The sequence below is a fragment of the Mesocricetus auratus genome, unplaced genomic scaffold (assembly GCF_017639785.1).
Source record: "Mesocricetus auratus isolate SY011 unplaced genomic scaffold, BCM_Maur_2.0 Super-Scaffold_100691, whole genome shotgun sequence".
Taxonomy (NCBI): Eukaryota; Metazoa; Chordata; class Mammalia; order Rodentia; family Cricetidae; genus Mesocricetus; species Mesocricetus auratus.
This window is the reverse complement of record NW_024429267.1, coordinates 10,279,076-10,297,629: the sequence shown is the minus strand read 5'-3', so window position 1 is coordinate 10,297,629 and position 18,554 is coordinate 10,279,076. Positions and strand designations below refer to the sequence as shown.

The window sequence follows — 18,554 nt, the reverse complement described above, 5'->3', positions numbered from 1 at the left end:
CTGTTCACAACTCGGGATACACCTTGTTTTTCTTGTCGACACCTTGTGCACATTACCCTGTCTGTCACTTGACAACTAATTCTGAGTCTGGCCGCGAACAGTATGCTAGGGTCACACAAATCACTTTTAGTTTGATTTGTGCCTCTGCTGGGGATCCGTTGTTTTAGGAAAGCCACGGTCGATTCTCAGTCATCGTGCAATCCTGAACGACCTGGACACGAAGGCTCTATTCTCCAGGGGAACCCAATCCTAACTCCCTAGTAGAAGTTTCCAGAAGAGGAAGCAAGGTCAGAAGTAGGAGTTCCAGGATGTTCCCTAGAGCCCACTTCTACCCACCCAGAACAAACTTCTAAAGATATCTGTCCGTAGATGAACTTTTTTGTCAAAATTCAGATTAGCTTTTCCAGTGGGAGGAAAAATTATTTTGTTTATCTCAGGGACTGGGATTTAAAAATAAAACTGTAGGCAAGGAAACTACAAAGCCCTGCGTCCTCGCTGGTTTCCATGACAAGAAAATAGCAAGCAGCCAATCAGGGTGCAGAAAGGCCTCTCGGCTTAGCCAATAGGGAGAGTGCGCCGTGCGTGCTGCTGCCCAATGGAGCGCGAGCGGCGCGGTATTTGAATCGGTGACCGGGCCGTGGAGTAGGGAAGCAGCGAGATCCTGAGTCGCCCAACGGCGCTGCGGACTCGGGTGGCTGTGCTGAGTCCGTCCGTCCCAGCGCGGCCCTCATGGCGCTGCTCCGACGCCCGACGGTGAGTGCACTCGGGCTACCCTGCCCGGTGGCCCGAGCGGCTACCGGTAAGGCCTGGACAGAGCTGTCCAGAAGCAAAGGCCTGGGATCCCTATCCCTGTCACTCACTGCGCTGCGCTGGGGATAAGGTCCGGGAGGAACCGGGAAGCCGTCCATACCATTGCTCTACTTTTCCTATTTTCTACAATTTGCTTTGTGTGAACTTCCCATTGGCGTCTGCACACTACCTTCCAGGCCACGTTCATGAAAATGTGGGTTTGTCCTCTTAAAAACAAAACAAAACAAAACACTAACAAAATAAAAACAAAAAACCCACCCAAGTGTAATAGGAAAAATACAAAACTTGGGCCTTAGTATTGCAGATGATGGGGGGAACGTCCAATTTCGTTTTTTGAGAATGAAAGTATTACTAGATTTTAGGCTGTAATTGTACCTGGGTCTACTTTCCCTTTGTTGAAAACTACAGGGCCCTGACACAGCTGGCTGCCATTGTCCTGGCTAGTTAAAAGCTGCCAATTCCTCTTCCACATGAATTTAAACGTAGTCTTCATTACCAGGCTTTAACTAATGAGACCTCGAACTTTCAAACACATTTGAAATTAGTAGTGGGGTGCTGGCAAGAAAGATTCAATGTCTTGACTTGTTGAATCCAAATCTAAACAATAATGAATATACAGTTAGGGATCTGGTCTTGTAGATCTTAACTCCTACTAACAAGTAAATTTTGTCTACTTGGTCCTTTCAAGTTATTTAATACTTAAACTCTTTCTCTTGTGGTAGGCTACAGTTTTTCGTGGCTTATCCTGATAAGTCAATGTTAAAACCCCCAGTTGGGGGGTATTTTAGAATTAGGGACCCCTTAACTCTCAGAGAATTAACTGTTTTCCTCATGAAATGTTTATTACTTCTACAGCAGAGTAAACTTTGGGCTATGAATAGCAAGTCTTGTTTTTTAACTGTGTTCTGGATAAGCTGATTACAGCCAACTGACACTAAGTTTTTTCTTTTTCATACAATTCTAACTCTCTCAAAACTTAAGAGGTAAAATTATTTTACGCATCCTGTTTTCATTCTAAGTACCCTTAGTTTGAGAGAGTCTGTGCTATCAAAGGTTGTGTTTCTGAAGGCCTACTTCTGTAGGTGCCATTTCTTATTCTTTGATTGGTTTGTCATGAAGCAGCTGTGGTTCTGAGACATGGAGTTTGAAACAAACTGACCTATTATTAACTGTTGGGATCAAAGCTCTTTATCATGGATATACTCTGTGAAGGGAGGTTTCTTACTAAATGACTTAACCTACAAGGATCACTTAATGGGAGACACATGTGTTCATAAGAAATAATCACTGAGGTGAAACTTTGATGTCTCTTAAAGACTGCTTGAGCCGGGCGGTGGTGGCACACGCCTTTAATCCCAGCACTCGGGAGGCAGAGGCAGGCGGATCTCTGTGAGTTCGAGGCTGGGCTGGACCGATAGCCTCCAAAACAATACAGAGAAACCCTGTCTCGTAAAACCAAAAAAAAAATAAAATAAAATAAAAAAAAACTGCTTGAATATGCAAAACAAGGCATAAAATCATTAGGGAGATCTTTGTTTTATATGTAAGGCAGGTAGGTGATTTGCCTAATTTTAGAGTGATACTTCAAGTAGCATTTTTAGATTTCCCTAAAATGCACCTTTGCCCTTAAAAAAAAAAAAGAGCTTTTGGGGGGCTGGAGAGATGGCACAGTGGTTGAAAGCCATGCCTGCACTTCCAAAGGACTGAGGTTCAATTCCCAGCACCCACATGGCAGCTCACAACTGTCTATAATTCCAAGATTAGACACAGACATACATCAGACAAAACACCAGTGCATGTAAAACACCAATGCACACCGGATGTGGTGATGCACACTCAGGAGGCAGAGGCAGGCAGATCTCTATGAGTTTGAGACCAGTCTGGTCTACAAAGTGAGTTCCAGGACAGCCAGGGCAGTTACACAGAGAAACAAAAATGAAGCTTTTGGCTGGGCAGTGGTGGCACATGCCTTTACTTCCAGCACTTGGGAGGCAGAGGCAGGTGAGTTTTAGGCCAGCTTGGTCTACAGAGCTAGTTCTAGAACAGCTAAGTCTGTTACAAAGAGAAACCTTGTCTCAGGAAAAAAAAAGTTATATGTGCATGAAAATAGTGTACATCATGTATGTGCAGTACTCTCAGGAGCCAGAAGAGGGCGTCAGGTTCCCTGGAACTGACATTACAGGCAGTTGTAAGCAGCCCTGTGGTTGCTGCTGGGCTTGTCCATTGCAGGAGCAGCCAGCCAATGCTCTTAACTGTTGGGAGCCATGTCCTGCCCCACTTTCCCCTTTATAAATAGATTTCAGTATATCACCTTTCCCAGAGCAATTCTGAATTGGAGTTTCTGACATTAGGTAGGTAGGTATTTTTCATTTTCTCTGTTTTAACTTTTCTTTTGTTTGTGTGCTTACTTGTTGTGGGCTGCCGTTTTTGTTTTTGTTTTGTTTTAAGGTGTCCAGTGATTTGAAGAATATTGACACAGGAGTTAATCCTAAAGCTAAGAGCCATGTGACCATTCGGCGGGCAGTTTTAGAAGAAATTGGAAATAAAGTTAGAAGCCGAGCAGCCCCAGTGGCTAAGGTAAGAAGGGCGAGGTGACATGTGGTGAGTCCCACTGTACAGGCTGCACTGGTTGGCACACTGCTCACTGGTTTTTCTCTTATAGAAACCTCAGAACACCAAAATACCAGTTCAGCCCACCAAAGTGACACATGTCAACAAACAGCCGAAACCTACAGCCTCTGTGAAACCGGTACAGATGGAGACCCTGGCTCCGAAGGTAGGAGGCCCTGGACTTAGCTGCATGCGTTTAAATTCTTTAATTTTAATGTTACAAGTATGGGTGTTTTGCCTGCATGTATGTTTATGTATTACCTTCGAGTCTGGTGCCCTAAGAGGCAAAATGAAGACATAGGATCGATCCCCTGTAACTAAAGTTACGAATGGTTGTGAGCTGACATGTGGGTTCTGGGAACAAACCACAGTACTCTGGAAGAGCAGCCAGTGCTGGTAACTGCTGTGTCATCTCTCCAGCCCACAACTTGGTGGCTTTTATTCAAATACTACACAGTAGGAATGGCATTCCTAACAACTGGAAGCCCACCACTCTGAAGTTTGAAACTCACGTACAAGTGAGGTAATCCCATAATTCTTTTTGGTATTTCAAGGCAGGGTTTCTCTGTGTAGCCCTGACTGTCCTGGAACTTGCTTTGTAGACCAGGCTGGCCTTGAACTCACAGAGATCTTCCTGTTTCTGCCTCCTGAGTGCTGGGATCAAAGGTGTGAGCCACCACCTGGCAGTAACCCCATAATTCTACATTGATTAATGGTGGCTTACCCTGTTTCCCATAAGGTCAAGTGTGTGCATGCTCTCATATATAATTACTATGAGAAAGACATTGAGTGCCAAGATATAGCAATAAGCACCTCATTCTCTCTCTCTTTCTCTCCCCCCCTCTCTCCTCTCTCTCTGTCTCTGTGCGTGCTGCGTGTGTGTGTGTGTGTGTGTGTGTGTGTGTGTGTGTGTGTGTGATGGCATGATTGAAACTTAAAAGTGAAACTTCACACATATTGGAGAAATACCTAGGTTGAGCACTTACTGTCCACATCCAGTTGTGTTAAGGTTCTAGAGATTTCTTGCCTCAGGAAGCTATCTAGGAGGGACATATGTTCCAAGAAACAAAGTTAGCAACCATAGAGAGTGTCACTAATGACTCTAGGTATTGCAGTGTCAGATGGCTTGAGTATCCCTCAGTTTGCGGAAGATACCTCAAGGAGGGCACTGATTCTAAGGGATTCCATGGCCCAGGGCTACTTGGTGCTCAGAGGTATGGGCGTGTGTGTGTGTGTGTGTGTGTGTGTGTGTGTGTGTGTGTGTGTGTGTGTGTGTGTGTGTGTGTGTGTGTGTGTGTGTGGTCAGAGGATAATCTTAGATGCTGTTCCTCTGGTGGCATGGACTGTTTTGTTTTGTTTTTTGTATCGTTGTTTTGAGATAAGGTCTCACTACGTAGCCCCAGCTGGATTGGAGTTCATAGGTCTGCCTGCCTCTGCCTCTTGAGTGCTAGGAGTAAAGGCCTGGACCATCATGTTAGGCCTGACTCTTTTTTTTTTTTTTTTCCTTTTTCCTTACACGATCTCTCACTGTCTAAGAACTCACCCAGTAGGCAATGGTGACTGGCCAGTGAGTCCCCTAATATTTGTCTCAGACTCCCTAACATGTGCTCCCACTGCTCTTTTTTATACTGATTTGGATTCTGGGGCTCAAACTTGGACAAGCACTTTACCAACTGAGCCATCTCCCCAGCTCCAGTACGATTCTGAAAAACCTTGACAGGCAAAGGTGACTGTGGGAGTTTGGATGAGAATAGTCCCATAGACTCATATATTTGAACAGTTAGTTCCCAGTGGGTGGAACTGTTTGGGAAGGATTAGGAGGTGTGACCTTGTTGGAGGAGGTGCTGTAACGAGGGGTGGGCTTTAAGATTGCACAATTTCACACCATTCCCATTTAGCTCTCTCGGCCTTGTGTTTGTGGACCACCATGTAAGTTCTCAGCTACTACTTACTCTAGCACCATGCTTGCCTGCCTGTTGACATGATGGTCATAGGCTCTCACCCTCTGTAACTGTGAGACCCAAATGAAATGTTTTTTCTGGAAGTTGCCTTGGTCGTGGTGTCTTACCACAGCAATAGCGATTAACTAAGACAGTGCCTTTTTTAGTGATAAAGGGCATTAACAACATCACAGCACCAAGATGCAATAGACTTGTATATAATCAGACATAATCCTGTGGTCAAGGAGTCTGCAGGTCCACGCTAGTCAGAGGCTTGTCAAAGGAAGCAGGAAATAAAGTTGGGAAGAACGTTGCAGTTGGAATAGTAGGAGTTAGGGTCTGGATTTTATCTCTCTTTGTGTGTGTGTGTGTGTGTGTATGTGTGTGTGTGTGTCTGTGTCTGCTTTGATGCAAGATCTCATGTAGCCTAGGCTGGTCTCAAACTCTGTGTATCCTAGCGTAACCTTGAACTTCTGATCCTCTTGCTTCTTTCTACCTTGGCAAGCCCTAGGCACAATGAGAAATACCATGTGCATTTTGTGATGCTGAGGATACTAGGACCTCAAGCATACTAGGCTAATGTCTACCCACTGAGCCACATCTCTAGGCTCCCCCTTACTTTTTAAAAATGTTGCTTTATGTGTGTGCATTTGGAGGTCAGAGGACAACTTTACCGAGTTGCTTTTCTCCTTCCTTCATGAAAGTCCTAGGGTTAGGGTGGCAACAAGTGCCTTTAGCCACTGAACCATCTTATAAGAGCCGTCTGTCTCCTCCTTCCTCCCTTCCCTCTCTTTCAGTGTAGCTCAGGATGCCCTCAAACTCAATATTCTCCCTGCCATTGCCTCACAAGTGCTGGAACTATAGGCATGTGTCACCACCATGCCTGGCCAATGAATATCTGTAGGACAGAAATGATCTTAACTGGGAGAGCCATTCAATATATTTAATGAGATACTATGCAGCCATAAATATGAATTGGTTATAGCATTTAAAGATGCTGAAATGTTTGGAAAATTAAGTTACAAAATCAGATTATAACATGTACTGTGTAAAATCAGATTTGCTCTCTTTTGGTTGGAGGCGGTTTTCTTTTTCTTTTTTTTTTTGGCAGGGGGGTGGAGGTGAGGGAGCAGGGTTTCTCTGTGACTTTGGAGGCTGTCCTGGAACTCATGCTGTAGACCAGGCTGGTCTTGAACTCACAGAGATCCACCTGCCTCTGCCTCCCGAGTGCTGGGATTAAAGGTGCGCACCACCTGGCTCAGATTTTCTCTTAAAAGCATGCATTTATGTAAAATATTAATGGTAGTTTTATTTTTGAATATTGACTTTAAGGAATTCAGGCTTTGGGGGCACGCCAAGTAGCTCAGTTGGTAGAGCGTTTGCTTTTATACACGAAGCCCTAGGTTCAATGTCCAAAACTGCATGAACTAGTCATGGTGGTGGCCATCTGTAATCCTAGCAGAAGGATCAAAGTTCGAGGCCAGCCCAGGACATATGGCTTTACCTCAAACTATAATTAATTAATTAATTAATTTGGGCTTTTACCTAAAACTGAAGCAAAGGAGAAAGGCATCTGTATCAATCAGGATGGCAATAGCTCAGATGGAGAAGATGTGCTTAGCATGCAAGAGGCCCAGGGTTCATTCGTCAGCACTGGAAAACAAGAGCTTTTATAAAAGAAGGAATGCTCCCTCTTTCTGGTTTCCTCTATCCCATGGCTGGCTGCTTTTTTCTGTTTCCTAACAAAATCAAGCCCACCTGTTTCAGACAAAACATGGGCTAAGAGCTTGGTCCTTGTAAAATCACTTCGAGGAGCTAAAGAGATGACTCCGTGGTTAAGAGCACATGTTACTCTTACAGAGGACTGGAGGACTTGGTTCCCAGCACTTGTGCTTCAGCATATTCTACCAGTGCCCTCTTCTGGCCACTGTGAGCACCTGCACTCATGTGCATCCCAAAAATATATGTATTAAAACAGTCTTTAAAATACCACTATATAGTTAGGATGTGCTGGATGCTGTGACTTTGGAAGTTGCCAGGGCAGGGCAGAGCAGTTACTCCCACACAGACACACTGATTTCAGAATGACTGTAGCAAAGGGACCATCAATTCCACAGTGTAGGTAGAAGAACCCCACCTCTGGCAGGAGAGCCCTCCTTGTGCCTGGCACTGGTTATTACCTGCTCTGTTTGCTGCCACTTTACAGACAGTCCCTGGAGCTGTGCACATACCAATGGAGCATAGGGGTTCTAGTGATTTCCATAGGAAGCTAGTGATCCCTGTGTCCATAAAAGCAGGTGTTCCCAAAATCCTAGCTGTGTGAACGTGGTGGGGGAGCTTCTTGCTGTGTGTGAGGCAGCTGCTTCTCAGATGGCTGAGACTTGACTCGGACATTCACAGCAGTTCTCACACAGCATTTGGAAGAGCGGGAACCAGTGTTTTATTCAGTAAACACTGAATAGTTTGAAGAAAGAAGTATTTGCTGCACAAAGCAAGCAAGTTTCTTTTTTTTTAAGATTTATTATATATATATATATATATATATATATATATATATATATATATATATATATTGTTCTGTCTGCATGTATTCCTGCAGGCCAAGAGAGGGCACCAGATCTCATTATGGGTGGTTGTGAACCACGATGTGGGTGCTGGGAATTGAACTCAGAACCTCTGGAAGAGCAGCCAGTGCTCTTAACCTCTGAGCTGTCTCTCCAGCCCGGCAAGCAAATTTCTTAAGACCCAGGCAGACCAGGAAGCTAAGAATCTCAATTCCAGAAACTGTGTGGAGGCATATATCTCCACACTGAGAGGCTAGGGCTGCAGGATCAGTTCAAGGTCACGGAGTTCAAGGTCAGCCTGAGCTGCATGAGACCTTGCCTCAAAAGAAAGAAGAAAATGAATAAATAAACCCTGGAAGAGAAAGGAAAAGAAGCACAGTGCTCTGGTCTTTTAAATAAATGGAGCAAACTTCACAAGAAACATCTACAAAACAGGGAAACAGGGAGACAAGCACACAGAGCTGAGCCTCCTTGTTGCTGCCTCCTGGTACCGAGTGCCGTGCTCCTGAAGATGGTCACGTAAAGGTTCTGCTTCCACGCCACCTTGCTCTGAGTGAATGAGTGTGCTTGTTCACTGTGACAGGTCATCCGCTGTTTAGACTCGGAGCGGCTCTTCACGGAGCCCCTCCCTGCGGGGCTTCTCCATTACTGAGCATGGTGTGGCCTGTAGCCCCAGCACTGAGGATTGTAAGGGCTAGGACAGCCTGATGCTTCACAGCAAGACCCTGTGTCAGAACAAAGGAACAGCGCGCAGGGCAGCATAGGAGCCACCGTCAAAACCAGAGTGTTCCCTGTGCTCCCCTTCTGACAGTCCCCACCCATCCCTCCAAATTAGAGGCTCCTTAAGTCAGATGGCAATCCGTCCTCAGCTTCTGATTGGCCTTTCAGTTGTCCATGACAACCAATAGGCCTCTTTGTTAGTCTAGTTTGAAGGTTTTAATTTGCTTATTCTGTCATTTTAAAATTGCTCTTAATTCATTTTTAAGGGCAAATGTTGAGTTGCTGACCCTAACTAATGATGTTTAAATTGCATGTTTATCATATTTTTTATTTTTTAACTAATGCATAAAAATGACACTCTTGAGTAATCATGTGACCTCTTGAAACACACACACACACACACACACACACACACACACACACACACACACACCAGGCAAATGAAGCTTAACATTTATCTCCTGGACCATTCTTACTGGTGAGACACTCAGAGTCCTTCCTTCCCCTAAGCTTTGAAGAAATGTGCAGCACATTGTGAGGTTGTCTGAGGGAAAGACAGAGGGACAGCCACTCAGTAACAGCATAGGCTGCATTCAGGAATGGACCTGTCGAGGGGTCTCTGCTGTAAGAATTGGAACGCTTTTGGCTTACAGGATGGGGGTAGCTGTAGGGTGGAAAGGAACTAGAAGTCTTCCTTTTTTGTCTGCAGCTGGCCGTTACTGAGGGTAGCTATAGAGACAAGGTGAGTGTGCTGTCAGTGGGGAGGCAGGAAACTAGAAAAACAAGTTGCTTTAGCTCTAGAAGCCAGAGTACTTTAGTTTCAGCAATTGTCAGTGTTCACCTAAAATGGAGAAGCTTTAGCAAGGAGTGGTGGTCCATGCCTTTAATCCCAACAATGAAGCAGGGGCAGGTCGATCTCTGTGAGTTTGAGGCCAGCCTGGTCTACAAATCAAGTTCCAGAACAGTCAGAGCGGTTACACAGAGAAACCCTGTCTCAAAAACACAAAAGGGGGGTGTTTCAATATGGTGTGGCCTGGCCAGCAGTGTGGTTGCTGTCTGTTGCTGCCCTGTGATGTAGTAGCATACCTCTGACTCCCTTGACTTAGAACCCACTGACCCTTGCTCCTAGCCCTGCCCCTCCCTATGCACTCTCAGGTATCTGATAACCATTCTACCAGCTCTGAGTGAGATCTGAGTTTTCAGGTCACACAGGTGAGATGTTGCAGTACCTGTCACCATCCTTGTCTTATTATGCTACTTTTAACTGCTACCACTACCGTTTAGAGACAGGCTCCCACTATGTAGCCCAGGCTGTCTTAAGCACTGACCTCCTCATTTGGGTTCATTTATTAAAACTCTGCAGCAGACCCTGAACAGAGCATGGCACAGTGGGCCTCAGTACTTAGTGACATGTCTTAACAGTGAGGAGTCCTTGAAGAGCTCACTGTCCCCAGGACATGCATCTCATTTATTCTGCTTCTCCGAGGTTTGTGAATTCTCAGTGAATGGCAGGCATGCCTGCTTAGCCTTTGTTGGTCTGGATCGTGTTTTGAACTGCCTCTTCCCATGCCCTCCAGCCCTTGTTTATTAATCTTCAACTTAGTCAAAATTCGCTGTGTGGTTTTTAGTTTTTGCTATTTTTGAATCGTTTTCTCGCTCAGGCTGGATTCCAGTTCCCGACTATCCTCCTACCTCAACCTCCCTAGAGCGGGGACTGCGGGCCAGAGTCAGCACCTCCAGCTCTTAACCCTGCTGGGTTGTAGAACTATGCTCTGGTTTTGTTTACTCCTTTAGCAGTATTCTTTGTGGTCTAGAAGTAAGTCCTGCTAGTCACTTTAAGAAGAGCCGCTTATTTTTCAAATAATGGTTTATACTTCATTATGAAATAATTTGTTTGAGTCAGGCCGTGGTGGCATACACCTTTAAACCTAGCACTTAGAAGGCAAAGGCAGAGGCAGAGGCATCTCTTTGAGTGCAAGGCCAGCCTGGTCTATAGAGTGAGTTCCAGGATAGCCAAGGCTACACAGAGAAACCCTGTCTCAGAAAAACAAAACAAATCTTTGTTTGAGTCACACAAGGTTTTTTTTGTTTTTGTTTTGGTTTTTTGTTTTGTTTTTGGAGCCTTTCCTGGCACTCGCTCTGTAGACCAGGCTGGCCTTGAACTCAGAGATCTGTCTGCCTTTGCCTCCCAAGTGCTGGGATTATAGGCGTGTGCCACACAATGCCCGGCGCCACATAAGTTTTTCATTTGTGTGAGTTTACAAAGAACCACCCTGTCAGCATAAGTACATAAGATCCAGAAAAAACAAACAAGCAAACAAAAAGATCCAGACCGCAGCCTTCTAAACCTTGGTCGTTGCCTGCTTATTCACAGACTAGAATAAGCTTCTGCTTGCCAGGGTCTAAATTTAGAAGGAAGTAGTGGAAGAGAGAAAACATGATTGCAGGAGAGGTTGCTGCCAGGGAGCCATCAGTTCAGTGTTCTCTGACCTCAGTGGTCACTCATTCATTGTTAAGCACCTACTGTGTGAGCAAAGCTAACTAAATACACAGAAACTCACCGGGAGACAGAAAACAAGCCAGTTATGTAAACAGTGTGGGATGCAGGACTAGGCTCTCCAGCAGTGCAGTAATTCAAGTCTTCCACTTACTGGTGTAGGATCCTCCTGCCCCTGAGGATGTCTCCATGAAGGAAGAGAACCTCTGCCAAGCTTTCTCTGATGCTTTGCTCTGCAAGATCGAGGATATAGATAACGAAGACTGGGAGAACCCTCAGCTCTGCAGCGACTACGTGAAGGACATCTACCAGTATCTCAGGCAGCTTGAGGTAGGCAGGCCTTTATGTTTGGGTTGCACTAGACTAGCGATGTGGACTTTATCAGGGGTATGGAGAGGAAATGACATCAACTCGTTAAACTTTTGAATTGCACCAACAGGTTTTGCAGTCCATCAACCCACATTTCTTAGATGGAAGAGATATAAATGGACGTATGCGTGCCATCCTGGTGGACTGGCTGGTCCAAGTCCATTCCAAGTTTAGGCTTCTGCAGGAAACTCTTTACATGTGCATTGCCATCATGGACCGGTTCCTACAGGTGAGTGGGGTCTCAGGGCTGTGGTGCTAGCTCTGTTGATGCTTCTGAAATGGGAAGCTGAGCTGAGGCCCCTCTGAAGGAAAAGACTGGCAGCCTAGCTGAAATGCCAGAGAACTGCAGTTGCCAAAATGAAGAAGTAGGCCACAGGTGCCGGACCTTTGATGCCGAAAACCAACTCTGGTCCATCCTTTTAGCAAAGGCTCCAGGACACACATACTCAGTGCCCTTTCCTGAAGTACTTGAGACCAAAGTCTTTTTTTTTTTTATCTCTTTTACTATTTTATATGCATTGGTATTTTGCCTGCATGTACATCTGTGTGAGGGTGTCAGGTTTTGGAGTTAGACAGTTGTGATCTGCCATGTGGGTGCTGGGGATTGAACCCAGGTCCTTTGGAAGAATAGCCAGTGCTCTTAACCACTGAGCCATTTCTTCAGCCCCTCTTTAAATTTAATTTGATTTGATTTGCACATAGATAATGGAAGTATCTTGGAATGTGCCTCAGGTCTAATCCTGAGGTCACTGTGTGGGTTCTTATATGTATACCCTATATTGCAAGCCTAAATGTAGTTTTATACAGTAATTTTAGTATGTTTATGTTTTGACCACCACTTATCACATAAGGACAGGTATTTTGGTCAAAGGAGTTTAGGTTTATAAAAGAGTGTTCAATGGGTCCTGCATGACTGCAGTCATTTATTAGGGAAGTATATACCATCACATGTCACAGAGGTGAGCAGAGCCTCTGGTGCCTTTGATGCTGGTGTTCCAGCCCCGCCCACACTCTGCTACTCTTCAGTGTCAACGCTTCCTCATCTCAGAATGAGCTGAGTGAGAGAACCTTGTTTTTTTTTTTTGTTTGTTTGTTTGTTTTGTGTTGAGACAGGGTTTCTCTGTGTAGCCCTGGCTGTCCCAGAACTCACTTTGTAGACCAGGCTGGCCTAGAACTCACAGATTCATCTGCCTCTAAGGTGTGCGCCACCACCACCCAGCTAAGAATCTTGGCTCCTACTCAGCTGTGGCAATGAATCACTGTAGAAATTTGAGAAGAGGCCAAAACAAAGAGCGGGGATGCAGGTGTGGAACAGACTGAGAACCTGGAGTGGAGGGGGGGGAGGAACGTAGGGAGTGGCTGAGACACTCGAGTCACCTTGGAAACATTTATCAGCTGTTAATGCACAAGACGCTGAGTGGCTAGAAAAGGCATCAGACAGGGGCCTGCTAGGCCAGCAACTCTCCCACAGAGCTCCACCCCAGCCCAGATGCCAGACAATAAACAACCAGGGCGGGCCTGGAGAGATGGCTCAGCGGTTAAGAGCATTGGCTGTTCTTCCAGAGGTCCTGAGTTCAATTCCCAGCAACCACATGGTGGCTCACAACCGTCTATAATGAGATCTGGCGCCCTCTTCTAGCATAAAGGTGTACATGGAGGTAGAGCACTCATACACATACAATAAATCTTTAAAACAAACAAACAAACAGGGCTAGCGTATTATCCATCAAAGCACCCTTGTAGACAAAGACTGACTTAAAAGTCAATACTCATAATATATGGTCAGGTCTCGTACAGATTCTGCCCTAACAATATAGTGATAAGTATCACTTAAAATAATGGCTGTGAGACACTTTCGAATTCTAGCTGATGGATTGCAGGGTTCTCAGCATCCTTATTGGGCAGAGAAAGACATGTTATTTTGTGTGTAGATGTCCAGTAATGAAAGCAGAAGTAAAAAAAGCAAAGTCCCAGTATAAAAAAAAAAAAAACTAAAGGGGCTGGAGAGATAGTTCAATGGTTAAGAGCACTGACTGCTCTTCTAGAGGACCCAGGTTCAATTCCCAGCACCCACAAGGCAGCTAACAACTGTCTATAACTCCAGTTCCAGGGGACCTGAGACTCTTACACAGACATACACATGCAGGCAAAACACCAATGCACATGAAATAAGTAATTTAAAAACAAAAACTAAAACAACCCACACTTTTACTTGTGTATGCTTAAGGCATGGCATAGGTGTGCCAGAGCATGAAGCTAGAGAGGACAACTTGGTTCTCACCTCTTCAATGTGGGTTCCAGGGATTGAACTCCGGTCACCAGGCTTGGGAGCAGGTGCCTTTACCTCCTGAGGTGGGTGTCTCTTCCCCTCCTCACCTCTTGTTTCAAGAAACTGGCATTTGCTTGGCAGTGGTAGCGCACGCCTTTAATCCCAGCACTCAGGAGGCAGAGGCATGCGGATCTCTGAGTTTGAGGCCAGCCTGCTCCACAGAGCCAGTGCCACGACAGGCTCTAAAACTACACAGCGAAACCCTGTCTGTAAAAACAAAACAGAAAAAACAAAAAAAGAAAGTCTTAGTGTTTGCCCCCCCTGTGGAGGTGAGAGGGCAGCTTTGAGAGTCGGTGCTCTTCTACCGTGTGGGTGCTGGAGCCTGAGCTCAGGTCTAGGTGTGGCAGTCATCAAGCCTTTACCGCTGAGCCATCTCACCAGCCCATTTTAGGACATTTAAAGCACACACTTACACACTGCAGTTCCGTTCCCCCCAACTCTGCCGCATTCGTGAGAGATTTGTGTGTGTATGTATGTGTGTGTGTGTGTGTGTTGCAATTTGTTTTAACAAGAGGTTTTTCACGGTGGTTAATGGGTGTACTTTGAGTAGAGAGTATTTCAGCCCATCACTTTTTGCTGTGATTTATCTCTGTACAGACCACACTAAGTACTGGTCAAGGCTGTGCAGACCCTTGGGACCATTACCTGAATCTCTGGTATCATGTCATCTGGGAGGACCCAGTGAGCTAGCATGTTGGAATTTTATCACTATGCTCAGCACAGTTACTACTCAGTAACAGCTCTTACTGCCACCCCTTAGGTCTCCTGTGTCTTGCAAGAGCTTGCTTTCTTCATACCATCCACCCAGAGCCCTAGTCGAGCTGGTCAGTGGTGACTCCAGGTGTGTTTGTTTTCAATTAGGCGCAGCCGGTCTGCCGGAAGAAGCTGCAGCTGGTTGGGATCACGGCTCTGCTCTTGGCTTCCAAATACGAGGAGATGTTTTCTCCAAATATCGAAGACTTTGTTTATATCACAGACAATGCTTACACCAGTTCCCAAATCCGAGAAATGGAGACTCTGATTTTGAAAGAGCTAAAATTTGAGTTGGGTCGGCCTTTGCCGCTCCACTTCTTAAGGCGAGCCTCAAAGGCTGGGGAGGTGAGTGGCCCTGTCTCTGTGGGACAGGCTTGTTCTCTGTGTCACTCCAAAATATCTAAGAGAAAGCTTTAGGGAGCGTCTGGTGCTTAACTCAGAGTGTCCTTGACAAGGATGTCCTGAACTCACGGTCTTCTTGAGAAGGGTGTGTCCTGAACTCGGGGTGTGATGGGGGTGAAGTGGGCTGAGTTTGTGGCGCTCACATGCTGCTCTCTCCTAGGTGGACGTGGAACAACACACGCTAGCCAAGTATCTGATGGAGCTAACGCTCATCGACTATGACATGGTGCACTATCACCCTTCTCAGGTCGCAGCGGCTGCTTCCTGCCTTTCTCAGAAGGTGCTGGGCCAGGGCAAATGGGTGAGTTTAAGAAAGGAGTCCGTGTAGTATGAGCTCAGGGCCCTGTGTCTGCGAGGCATGTACTTAACTGACACAGCCACTTCTCAAGTCAGAATTGTCACTGTGCTTAGACTAGCACTGCCATCCCGCCTGTGAGGCGGGTACCACTCTGGGCAGAGGGCTGGTGTATGTGTTTGCACCTGCCTTTTCCCAGCCAGGGGTGGCCGGATGCTTGTTGCTTGGAGTACCCTCCAGACCTGTGCAGCTGCTTTCAAACTTGCCACGAGCACTTGGTCTGTTAAGACTGAGAGCCTCTTACTGCCCTAAGCTAGTCCTGTCCCGGGGACAGAAGCACACTGTATAGCTTGATGCTGGGGAAGTGATTAGGCTGGACTGGATTTTACAAGGTAAGAATTTTCCTGATGCCGTTTTTAGTTTCTACTCATATTTGGGGGTTGACCCCAGGCCCTCACACATGCTGTCACAACTGTATCTCCTCCAGCTGTTTCCACATTGATACAGGGTTTCACTAAGGTATCCTGACAGACCTTGAGCAATGGCCGGGATACAGGCTCCCTCACACCTCTTTCATGGGAGATGTGGTGTGTGTTTTTCCGAAGGGAAGGAAGCCTTTGCCGGCCCTTCATGACTTCTGCTTGCATTTCAGAATTTAAAGCAGCAGTATTACACCGGATACATGGAGACTGAAGTACTGGAAGTCATGCAGCACATGGCCAAGAACGTGGTGAAAGTCAACGAAAACCTCACCAAGTTCATCGTAAGTGCTGCTGTCCTGAACGTGGGAGAGCCTTCGATTCTGGGCTGTGTGTGCAAGTGTGTTGCTAGCAAGCCTGGTGGTCTTACAGCATAGTCTCTACGGAATGGAATGTACTGATCTAACCCTCGGCACCTGGCCAGCCAGCCCATGGGTTCTCACACTTGGCATTAGCATCCTGAGTAGGCACACAGGATGCAGGGAAGGCTGTTTGCCATGGGTCTGGGAAGAGTGGGTCCCCTCTAGTGAACTCAAATTCAGCTGATGTTACTCAGGGCCTGCATCCAGGCCTTTTGAAAAGGCTCCTATTGAACAAGCATGGAGAAGAGAGAGGGACCTATGAGGGGGAAATGTGGGGCGGGGTGTGCTATGCCTGTGGGACACAAAATATCAGAATATCCCTGAGGGGCCAATGACAAAGAACAAAGCATTTGTGTCCTTACCTCATCATCTTGCTGACGTGTAATTCTGGTGACTGAACCGTGGAGTCACAGTGGCTGGGATTTGTGAAGCTCTCGTTGCCACACACTTTTATTGCCTTTTGTTTTTCAAGACAGCCCTGTCTGTCCTTGGAACTCACTCTGCAGACCAGGGTGGCCTCGAACTCAAGAGATGCACTTGCCTGCCTCTGCTCGCTCTGTTGGGATTAAAGGCGTGAGGCACCACCACCCAGCCTTTAGTTCCATTTTTAGAAAACCGTTTATGAGTGTCTTGACTGCCTGTCACATGTATGCCAGGTGCCTGTAGAGGCCAGAAGAGTGTGTCTAGTTCCCTAGGAGTGGAGTTATAGATGGCTGTGGCCACTGGGAATTGAACCCATGTCCTTCTGAAGAACCTCCAGTGCTCTCAACCGTAGAACCCTCTCTCCAGCCCTTTTCCAGTCTGTGCTGTCAGTCCCAGTGGTACTTACCAATGACAGAGAGCCCTCACCTCTCCTCCTAAGAGGGCCTGGTCCTCAGATCTTAAAACTGTTTCCCCTGTCTGTGTGACCAGCGGGGTTGGAGGAGGCAGCTTGGTGCAGAGTGTATGAGGAAGAGGCCCAGGGGTTGTGCATCATCAGGCTGTCTGGAGATGACAACCATAGACCTTCACACTTGCAGGTTAGACTAGGTATGCTGGGCTGTCCCGAGACTTACTAAACCCCAACTGACTTCCGCAGGCTGTCAAGAACAAGTATGCCAGCAGCAGACTCCTGAAGATCAGCACGATCCCACAGCTGAACTCCAAAACCATCAAAGACCTTGCCTCCCCTCTGATGGGCAGGCTCTAGGTGGCTGGGCTCCCGCCATGCACATCTGATTTTGTACATACTCCTGTAGTTTACTTCACAAAACCTCTTCTCAGACTAATCTCCTAATTGTGTATTGAGGAAAAAATAAAGCTATTGAATTTCTTAAGGTATCCGTGTATATTTTTGTAGTCTGTACTGAATGGGTCTAAGCTTTATCCCCAGATGAGTCTTAGCTGTTGGTCTGTGCTTTGGGAATGGGGACTGAAAAGCATTCCTTTTAGAGTCTTTAAGCTTTATAAGCTCATGAGTGAGTGGCAGTGAGCACCCGGATCAATCCAGTAGGAGTATCTGCTTCTACCTAACCTGAGACAGCCCCTGTCTAGACTTGGGGTGAGCACCTGCTTGAACACCTGTATCCACAATCAGCTGCTGTGTGCCTGTAAGTGGAGACATCCCCCAAAACACTTAGTACTGTATTTTTCTTTAGGCTCTGATGATAACAAGACTGTAAACACAGGTCAGTCAATTCTTGCAAGTAAACATCCCAAGGGGTATCGGGGTCACGCCTCCTGACAGAAGAGTTTGAGTGTCTGATGAGCTAATGCTGCCTAGTATCTGAGAAGGCAGCTGAATGGTGACTTTGGGGGACTCTTGGAGCATGAGAAGTCTTGGTCAAGGTTCTTCCCACTTTCATTCTTTAGTCTACCCGGATGAGCATATCCAGCCTGTCAGCAGGGAGCAGCTAGTGTTGTCTAGAGTGTCCCAGGGAAGAGGGATTTCCACAACTGCCCACTGCTGAGTCCCCTGCCATCTCCCATTTCCTCCTTCAGTCTTCCTTAGGTCCGTATTGCCATCGCGTCTCTGGCCATAGGGACTCAGGACCAGGCCCCCTATTTTTTTTTTTTTGGTTTTTACGAGACAGGGTTTCTCTGTATTGTTTTGGAGGCTGTCGGTCCAGCCTGGCCTCGAACTCACAGTGATTCGCCTGCCTCTGCCTCCCGAGTGCTGGGATTAAAGGTGTGCGCCACCACCGCCCGGCCCTATAGCTCCATTTTTTGATGACACCAATCCTTAAAACACTTGGTTTGTCCTAAGAGCCACTTTCTTGTGAACCCCACCAGCTCCATGAGACACCAGAAGCCCCATTTACCAAGCTCGTTGAACACGTGTAATATGATGACCACTGTTCTGCTATATCCTCACATGATCTCAAAACCAGAGGTTAAACCATTTCCAGTGATTAGGAACTCCCACTCCCCACAGTTCACAGGGCC

The 18,554-nt window shown here is 46.4% G+C and overlaps 1 protein-coding gene across 1 annotated transcript; it reads left to right on the top strand.

Moving 5' to 3' along the window:
• Nucleotides 1-653: 653 nt before the first annotated feature.
• Nucleotides 654-17,436, top strand: Ccnb2 (cyclin B2). The gene is given in 9 exon segments (NM_001281383.1): nt 654-753; nt 3,259-3,387; nt 3,473-3,586; nt 11,304-11,471; nt 11,581-11,739; nt 14,701-14,937; nt 15,155-15,295; nt 15,942-16,052; nt 17,209-17,436. Coding segments are annotated over 9 exon segments (1,194 nt in total). The 5' UTR covers nt 654-729; the 3' UTR covers nt 17,320-17,436.
• Nucleotides 17,437-18,554: the final 1,118 nt, after the last annotated feature.